Consider the following 10,363-nt stretch of genomic DNA (forward strand, 5'->3'; position numbering starts at 1 on the left):
TGGATCAATTTTTGTCCATTTGAGTTCGCGAATAACCCTTACCATGAATACCCTTAGTAATATTACCACTTAATACAACATGTGTTCTTATAAATATGACATTTTACACTACAACACATTTCTTATAAATAAAACCAAAAAATAATTAAATTTAAAGACTCAAACGACGATATAAAAATTTATTTTAATAATGTGACAATATTTTATATTTTTGCTTTTTTAGAGACTAATGCTAGTTTACCATGTATATACCTTCAAATTCAGTCAAATGAATTTTGATGGAGAGAATTTTTTTTTCCATGAGTAGAATGGGAAGGTAATACTATATATTTATGGAATTATGGGGATTAACCAATAGATGGGAATGGATAGGAATATATGACCCAGAAGAGGAGAGAAGACAAGTTAAAATTGGAGTGTAAATATTACGAAAAAGCGAAGGCACACAAAAGCGCACCGTCACCGTAAACAAACGGTGGTCCAGGAGGGTGGTTGTATCCAGTGGAGGCTTCAACCTACGAACTTGTCCTTATAATGACACGCTCACCTACGCTTCTTCTCTCTCTCACACCCCACACCTCCTTATACACTCTTCTCCTCTATCTAACAACACCCAACAAAAATAAAAAATAAAAAAAATTAGGGTTTTCAATTTGGGGAAATAAAAATAGGGGGAAACATTCTAGAGAGAGTGTGTAGAAAATATGGTTGTCGATGATATGACGCTGTGCATCATCGTCGGCTATGGAGGTTCCTCTTCTTCTCGTTTCTCCGATGCTTATCCCAAAAGGTAATAAATAATCCTTGAAGATCTCTCCCTCTCTCTATTTTCAGAAAACTGTTTTTTTCTTCTTTCTTTTCTCTCTTATGGATTTGATGGTTTTGGTTCAGTGCTTTTCCCCTGATTTTGGAGGGTTTTTGGAGTTACCTGGAATAGGGTTAAATATAATTCCCCTCTAGCGTTTTCGAAACCTCTTCCTCTCATACAGAGATTGAAGAGATATATCACTGTGTCACTGTCTCTCTGTTATATAATATAGATAGATAGATAGTTAATTAGTTAGTTCTGTTCTTATTTATTTATTAATTTACAAAGAAAATTAGAAGAACTGTTATTATTATTATTATTTTAAATAGGTTGGATTTGTTGATTTTTTCTCTCCTGTTTTCAACTCAATTTGATAAACCTAGGGGTTTGATGGAGGGGAGATATAGTGGGGATTGATATGATGAAGGTGTTTATAAGGTTGTTTTGTTGAAATTGTGTTTTTGGGATGGCAATATTGTACGAACCAGCAATAAAACTCATCGACCAGATGAGCTAGCATGGGCGATTCTTGTCTTACTTCTTTGTCAATGGAGAATCATCACCCTTCCACGCTCTTGTCAATGGACTCAAGTGCATCTTCTCACGAGGAACTGGATTTGGAGATGAATCGCCAAATCATACTCACCCGTCCGCCGGATATTAATCTTCCCCTCTCCGCCGAGCGCAGCCCACCGCCACAGCCGTGGAATTCTGAGCCCTGTGATATTCTAGATGTTGGTCTTGGTACTCAAGGCTATGAGACTGAGAGTTTTCTCAATCTACCCAAAGCTGGTAGGAAGTGCGCGAAGCGTGTTGATAGCATATGGGGTGCTTGGTTTTTCTTCAGTTTTTACTTTAAGCCTGCTTTGAATGACAAGTCCAAGGCCAAGATTGTCAGGGACAGCAACGGTGTCTCAGGGTTCGATAAGTCTGATCTGAAGCTGGATGTTTTCATGGTTCAGCACGACATGGAAAACATGTACATGTGGGTTTTCAAGGAGAGGCCGGAGAACGCGCTGGGTAAGATGCAGCTGAGGAGTTACATGAATGGGCATTCTCGCCAAGGGGAGCGCCCGTTTCCGTTTAGCGCTGACAAGGGTTTTGCTCGGTCCCACAGGATGCAACGAAAGCATTATAGAGGACTATCAAACCCTCAATGCGTGCATGGCGTTGAGGTTGTTTCCACACCCAATCTGATGACCCTGGATGAGGATGATCGAAAAAGGTGGATAGAACTCACTGGCCGAGACTTGAATTTTACAATTCCAACTGAAGCAAGTGATTTCAGTTCATGGAGAAATCTTCCCAACACGGACTTTGAGCTTGAGAGGCCACCTCCCCCAATCAAGAATGGTCCTAATGCACACCCGAAGAAGCTGCTTAATGGATCTGGACTTAACGGATCTGGTCTTAATGGATCTGGACTTCACCTATCTAACCACAGTAATGGTGATGGGTTGGACCTCTCTCCTGTCAGCAGCAAAAAGAGGAAGGACTTTTTCCCTCATGGGAATGAAGAAGAATGTTACTTGGCTGTTAATCCTCCATCCGATCGTATTCCAGATATAGAAATGCACCCAACTGAGCCACACTGGTTGAATGACTTCAGCGGGGTGATAAAAAGTGTTTATGGACCTGTTACAGCTGCAAAAACTATTTATGAGGATGAACAAGGTTACTTGATTATTATCAGTCTGCCCTTTGTAGATCTTCCAAGTGTGAAAGTTTCATGGAGGAACACTCTGACTCACGGTATCATAAAGGTTTCTTGTATGAGCACATCTCGAAAGCCTCTCATCAAGAGACATGATAGGACATTCAAGCTTACAGATCCATCGTCAGAGCACTGCCCTCCTGGAGAGTTCGTCCGAGAAATCCCTCTTTCAACCCGAATTCCTGAAGACGCCAACATAGAAGCATACTACGATGGGCCAGGATCTGTGCTTGAGATCCTGGTGCCAAAACATCGCGTGGGACCTGAAGAGCATGAAGTCCGTGTTTGCCTCCGCCCTCATCTGGGAGGGAATGATCTTAAGTTAACTTGAGATAATAGGCACTTAAAAAAATTGTTAGGCATTCCAGTATGGTTCGTATGTCATTGTTTTTCTAACCTTGTACCATACACTGTTATTTGCAATAGAATTGTGTGTCTTATGTTTGTCTCTAGCAATTTTAGCTCACTGACTGCCCTGGTTCTTTTTGTTCCGGTGCATCTGTATGCTTCTGATTGTAAGCAGTATTGAACAGCTAATTCTCATGATTTATAAGAATTTACCAAATCATACCTTTGGAATAATTTGTTATTCGATTTCGACCTTTACATGGATTCTGATTTATAATTATCCTCTCGTTCTCAGCTATCTTTATTTTGGATACAATGTTATACAAGAGTAGAAGGTAGTTTTACCTCCGAATGAGTATTTGTTACAATATAACGAGACTCGATGATAGAGTCAACTTTCATTAGCAGTAAAACGATGAATGTGAAGAACAAATTAAACTACTCCTATTCAGCTGCATCACTTTATGTGTACCATATTAACGTCTTTGATTATGTTATACAAGATTAATGGGTGGGATTCTTACGGAAAGTCATAAACCATTGTCCGATAATCTCCACTCCTTTTATAACAGAAATTTCAATTCAATGTACCCTACCTTTTAGACTATGTTGGAATATTGGTTAAAAGAACAAAGTCAACACCCACTATCAGATTAATAATCCTGAAGAGCCTGTTACCTGTGGAAAAATAGATTTTTTTTTTCTTCTAAAAATTCCAAAATAATATGTTGACTAAATAACAGAAGATATTTTAGCCAAGCCATTATATGATTCAGGAGTCATTCCTATAAAGATGTAATGGACCAGGCCCATTTCAAGTGAGAGAGACTCAAAAGGGTAAGGAGTTTGGGGGTGATATTTTGAGTAACTGAAGTAGTAGGGGCAAGCAATTGTTGACTAAATAATAGATTGGTCTCTATGTGTGGTGAGTGTTTAGACTGCAAGGATGAGATGAGATAGAGTGGGAGTTGGGAAGTGTTTTGGTTCATGTTTGTTGGCCAAGATGGCATCTAATTGAAATGATGAATTTTCCCCCTCTCCTTTTTGGTCAGTGGATGTCCTTTTCTATGAACTTTTCTTTTATTTATTTTTTCCCTTTATTTTGTCATTGAATACTTTTCGCATTTACGCGTTAGGAAGGGAAGGCTATTATCATCCTCTGATGAACAGATAGATAATCAGTGGTTCAGTTAACCTTTATTTTTTTGGAAAGGGGGTGGCGGTGGTGGTAAATTTCATATTAAATATTCCTTTTACTATTACTTTATATAGTTAACTACTTTGTGACGAATTTATAACTAGTTCTTTTTTCACTATTACTTTATATAGTTAATTAATAAATCTCTATTATACAACTACGTGTACGTAAAGTTTGAGAACAAATATTTTAAGGAAATTAATTTATGTTAATAATTTTATTGGTTCGAAATAACATAACTTTAAGTTAAAATAGAACATGTATAAGAACTTAAAAAACATAATCATTTTATGAAACTTATATATCTCAATTATTTCAAACTATTATCATTTTATTTTGGTTTAAATAACTTTAGGTCATATACTTAATTTTTATTTTGAGTTTTCGACTTAATATATGAAGAGGTTTATTCTAAATCTCTGTTGTCAGTTAAGTAATGATATAACACCATCTTAATAACTCTTGTTATCACTTAACTAATGATATGAATTCAAAATAAAACTTTTAATATATCATGAATTTAGAAAAATAATTTTTTTTATCATGAACTCAAAACAAAAATTAATATATATTAGAAATTTCAAACATATTTAAACCTTTTATTTTTATCTAAACATTTGATATTCTTAACCATAATTTTTTTAATATTTATTTTTAAATATAATTTTAATATGTGACAATTTCAAACCACTGTAAACTAATTCTAAGGATTCAATACGAAAATTTTACAAGATCAAAAACTCAATTATATATATATATATATATATATATATATATATATATATTTAATTTAAGAGATCTAATTAAAAATTTCTAAAAAGTTCAGGTACTAAACTTTCTTTCTATTTTTTTTTAATATTTTCATTTACCTTTCTATTTTTGTTTGTTTCTTGGCGTCCCTTTCCTCTCACTCTCTCTCTATCACACACACGAAGGAACACCAAGGGACCAGCAAACCATTCAGCTACCCACTTACCCCGCTTGGTAGGGCTTTCTGAATGAAGAAGAATTAAGGTCGAAAGAAATAATGCACTAAATGTCAAATCTTATTTAACTATTTATAAATCAAATCTACCAAAGTGGGCGGCCGGAAGCCAAACAAACTACTACAATGTAAAATCTTATCACTATTTTAATTATATTATATAATTTATAGTCAAATATTTGGATTTCATTTCATCTCAGCCAAAAAAAAAAAAAGAATACATTTCATGAATGTTTAAGAGAGTTAAGACAACAATCTATTTAATAAGATAACTAGTGTTAAATTTTTATGTGTAAAATTTCTTTGGACTAACAATAATCATTCACCACAAATGAAACATAATTAGTCTTTGATCCAATAAGTTTAATCAAAAAAAGAAAGTTTAAAAGTAAATGAAAAAAAACTATTTCCAAAATATTGGTAATAAACTAATAATACTAAAACTGAAAACAAAATAAATAAATAAAAAAATTAAAAGAATTTGCGTCTAAGATTTGACAAATAGAAAAAAGAGAAGTGTAATTAATTTTTGAAAGGACATAAATATCCTTGAACTAAAAAAACTAATATACAATTTTATATTATTTGAATTTAATTTATTAAATTAATTAAGAAACTAAGTTACTTAATTAATTTATTATAAATTATTTAAATCTATTAATTGATTTAATTCAAATACTCCTCGCAATCTAATTTATAAGATTTAATTGCTATTAAGATTAAAAAGAATAGTTAAATTACTCGTTCAGTCTTTAAATATAAGACTCATTTTTTTAATCTTATTTATCTTTTTTATAAGACTATTTTCAAGTTATCTTTTATATTAATAATTTTTTTTATCCAAATATATTTAATTAATTTAAAATAAATTTTATGTACTAAAAAGATATCTATCTTATAATGATTTGATAAGAAGACTAACACACATTAATCAATTTATTAAGCAGGAAGGTAATTAACTAGAAAGAGAGAGATTATTCTTAATGCAATTTAAAAAAAAGGATTATGGGTGTCAATAATTTTGAAGATAATTTTGACAAAATACTAACAAATTTAATATTATTAAGTGATAGACATTAAACTCTTACATTAATTAATTTTGTTAAAGAGTATGAATTATTTTAAAATTCTTACATTTAAGGATGAACAAAGAAGTTGATGATAATAAATGTGTTAAATTTATAATTTTTTTTCAAAACTACTATTATCATTGATACTTATTTTTCATTATTCTATTTTGTTATTACAACCTTTCTTTTAACAAGAGATATTTTAGTGTAGATTTTGATTTTATTATCTAAGTTTTATTTTTTTATTACCTAAAATAGTTTTTTGTTTGATTTTAATATATGTGATTCAAGTAGAAATTCGTTAAGTGATGAATGTACAAAAAAAATGATAGAAATATACATAGAGATGGCTTTTAACATACAGAAATCACACGTGGGTTAAAAATGGGTGTGTGGTTGTGCCGTGTGCAGCGTCACTGCAATAATTGGTATGCGATGTGCATAGTCGGTGACCGGTTAATTGCTTTGATATTAAAATATATACATAACTTGGTACATATTATCCAAATTCAAACCGATCCTAATGGATAGACCAGTTAATATAAGAGCGTTAATGATCCACCTTATCCGATTGAATACAAATTATTTTAACTGAACCAAACAAATAGTGCTTATTTGGGTGAACGTTGGCAGAGCATGAACATACATTCACATAAGACACCTTTTTTGTTACTTTTTGTCTCCAAAGCACGTTTAGATGCCTTGGAGTTGGCATGGTCACTCAAACATGTTACTAGTACTAATCATCGGAAAAAACTGAAAATCATTTTTTTTATCATTAGATTAGATTATGATTTTATTTTGTCTAAAACTAATTCAATCCAAATCAAAACAAACTTTATTATGTATTCAAATTATCTTTTTTTAGATAAATGTGTTCAAATTATCTAATAATTAGTTATATGATCATGTATTTAAAAACTTGATAAACTATTGTATATTTATTATGTGGGAGGTCATAATACCATTTTTAACTTACAGTTTAAATGCATATTTTGAATGAAAAAAATTAATGTACTAATAATATAAAAGAATTACAATGTCATCTAATTAATGAATTGTCAAGTAATATAATAAATTTATTGATTTTTATGATAAAAAAATATAATGAGAGTGAAAGATTTTTTTTCACTCATAAACTATATGTATTAAGAGAAAATAAATTATATCTACTATAATTTCAGATTAATTAGTAGTATAAAAAATTTATAGTAACCATACATAAAATTTAAACTCTTTAGTTTTATTATTTAGAAACTCATTTATTTGTCTTAAAAAAAACTCATTTGTTTAAGAATGGGAGCCACTTCAAAACTCTCTCCGCTACTGGCATAAAATTTGTACAAACGGAAAGAGACAATTCAACGGGTCTATTTTACCCTTTTCAATTTGGTTTAGTTTTGTCACTGGATTTCCTTTTTTTTCCTTTCCCTTTTTCCTCTGCTACTTCTAGGGTGTTCGCCTCGTGGATTACATAGATGTACGTTGAGGAAAAAAAATATTATTTAATAATTTTGATTTTATTTTTATTATCTAATTAATTTAATTTAATTTTAAAATTCAATATAATCTGACTTAAACTAATTTAATTTCCTTTATATAAAAATTAGAATAACTATTCTGAACAATAATTTTTTTAGCTATCATTTTTTAATTTTTAGTTGTTTTTCTTCAACGACAATATTTTCTAGAGATTTTTTGTTAACTTCTTTTCTCTTCTAATATTATTTTTAACTCTAGTTTAATATCTTTAGTTTTAACTTAATTTTTTTAATTGAACAGTAATTAAAGATAACGATAGTTAAATGTGAAATAGACATTCTGTCAAAAACAAAGTGTGAAATAAACATCTAAATGAAAATAAAGAGAACAATAACAGGAAAAGTAAGAAGAGTGAGAGTCTCAACATTAGCATATTATAATTTACAATATAGAAACAAATATAGAAAAAAAAGCCTCTTAAAGATCATTTTTCTCTTTGTAATTCTCAACATTTTTTATACTAATTTTTAACACATACTATCGATTTTGATATTGCAAAAGATTAAATAAAATTTTAAACCAAGATTAAAAAAAATGTGTATAATTTGTAGTGTAAGTTTTAGTAGAAAATCTTATCGAAATCGAGATATTGTATTGTGCTATGTAATAAAAATCCTACTAGACTAGACGATTTAACCAATTTGACCATAAACTTGATCCATGCTTGATCCTATTGCATGCTTTGGATTGTTTACGCAAATGAATTGATAAAAAAAAACTTATCGACTTAGCATTCAACTAGTGAAAACAGTCACCAAGCTCGATCAATTTTAGTAAATTATAGTTATACGACTTTTTAAAACGCTTAGCACCTTATGCTTTAAAAGACTTTTCAATAGTCTGCCACGCACTTAACAAAGAAGGGGTATGACATTTGACAATCTTTGGCCTATTGCCATGACTACAAAAAAAAAATGTCATGTTTGCTTCTGAAAGATTGTAAGATGGTGCCACAACTTTGGTCTTAGGTTATTAAACTTGACAAATAAAGTTATTTCTCCAACCTTGGACTTTTTTATTGCCTCTTATGAAACCTTTTCTGAACATATGGCAGCTTATCTCTCCATGACTAATCAACCTTATTTAGAGTTATAGTTTGAGCCTTTTGGTACGACAAAAATTTGCTAGTTATTGACAACAAGACTAATCAAAATCAAGCAATTTGGGGTTTAGTTACTAGTCAATCACAACTTCTTACTGATAATAACGTCTAACTTCTCTTTATCTACATTGAAGCTAGCAAAAGAGAAGTTAACATTTCATGGCAACCCTTTCCCAACTCCCTTAAAATTAACATTTATAGTTATTTTATGAGACAAGGACAAGCTCCTTACAAGGTCAAAATTCAAATGGTTAATTCTTATAAGGTTTTTGTTTCAATGTTTCTTGCAATGTTACTTGGACAAAACTTTGGGCACTTTCTCGGATTATGGCAGTAAAAGGGTAGTTATTGACAACCTTATTCTCTTAGAGAAAAGAGATGAAAGCAAGGTACACAACCTTGATTGCAACAACAAAGCTGGGAAACACAATAAGTTTTTATGAAGATGCTATCATTCAATACTAGAGGACTTGGGGAGGATAAAGGTCAAGACTATTAGAAGATGCATAAGAAAATATGATATCTAATTTATCACTCTACAGGAGACAAAAAAGGACTTCATTGACTCAGAGTTTTGTAAGAGATTATGGGGTGACTATGATGTGTCTTGGGATTTGGGAAGCTATACCTGCAAATAATACAGTTGGAGGTCTCCTTTGTTGGGGCAATGCAATCTTTAGCATGTCAAAAGTGTATAAAAGCAATGGATTCCTAGCAATTGAAGGCAATTGGAGAAACAACAATGAGGTGATCACATTGGTAACGTCTACTCACCTTGTGAAGACTTTGGAAGGAACTCCTAAACTACAAAAATTCATCAAACGTATCTAGGTGGTGTATTATGAGAGATTTTAACGGTGTGAGAAAGAGGAAAAAATGGATTCTTTAAACAATGGTGGTGGAAATAGTGCAAACAAGGAAATAGAGGAATTCAATGCCTTTATTAAAAACTTGGATGCCTTAAATGTGCCTATGATCGGCCGCAAATTCACTTGGTATCATCCAAATGGGGGAGCTATAAGTCGGATTGATAGAGTCATTTGCACGAGGGGGTGGCTAGATGTTCGACAAGGATCAATACAAGAGGTTCTAAATAGAGACGTTTCATATCATTGTCCTATCTTGGTTAAAAATAACAACTACGATTGGGGTCCCAAACTGTTTAGAATGGTCAATTGTTGGTTCCAAGATCCATTTTTTCATGAGGTGGTCAAAGAAACATGGCAAAACTCTCAAGTGGAGGGACAAAGTGCATATGTCTTGAAGGAAAAGCCAAAATCACTAAACAAGCTTCGAAGATGTGGAATTAAGAGGAATTTGGAAATTTAAAGAAAAAACAAGAGGATGATTAATTGGAGATGAATAGTCTTGATTTGTTGGAGGAAGAGAGAAGTTTGAGTGAGGAAGAAAAGACAAGAAAAATACATCTTCAAGGTGAATTTTGAAGATTAGCGAAATTGAGTGAGTCTTTGCTAATTCAAAAATCAAGAATTACATGGGCTAAAGAAGGAGATTGCAACTCAAAACTTTTACACTCCACCATCAATTTGAGAAGGAGAAAGAATGGTCTCAATGACATTAAAATGAATGAGGAGT

At 31.6% G+C, this 10,363-nt stretch overlaps 1 protein-coding gene across 2 annotated transcripts; it reads left to right on the forward strand.

Moving 5' to 3' along the window:
* The first annotated feature begins 356 nt into the window (after nt 1–356).
* Nucleotides 357–3,111, forward strand: LOC114372505. Of its 2 annotated transcripts, none has more exons than XM_028330090.1 (2): nt 357–790; nt 1,192–3,111. In XM_028330090.1, exon 2 carries the CDS (start codon nt 1,327–1,329, stop codon nt 2,851–2,853), a length of 1,527 nt encoding a protein of 508 aa, XP_028185891.1. In that variant the 5' UTR covers nt 357–790; nt 1,192–1,326; the 3' UTR covers nt 2,854–3,111. The 2 variants fall into 2 exon arrangements, with proteins under 2 accessions (XP_028185891.1, XP_028185892.1); XM_028330091.1 differs by having other exon boundaries at nt 546–790; nt 1,297–3,111.
* The last annotated feature ends 7,252 nt before the right edge of the window (nt 3,112–10,363 follow it).

The sequence above is a fragment of the Glycine soja genome, chromosome 10 (assembly GCF_004193775.1).
Source record: "Glycine soja cultivar W05 chromosome 10, ASM419377v2, whole genome shotgun sequence".
NCBI lineage: Eukaryota > Viridiplantae > Streptophyta > Magnoliopsida > Fabales > Fabaceae > Glycine > Glycine soja.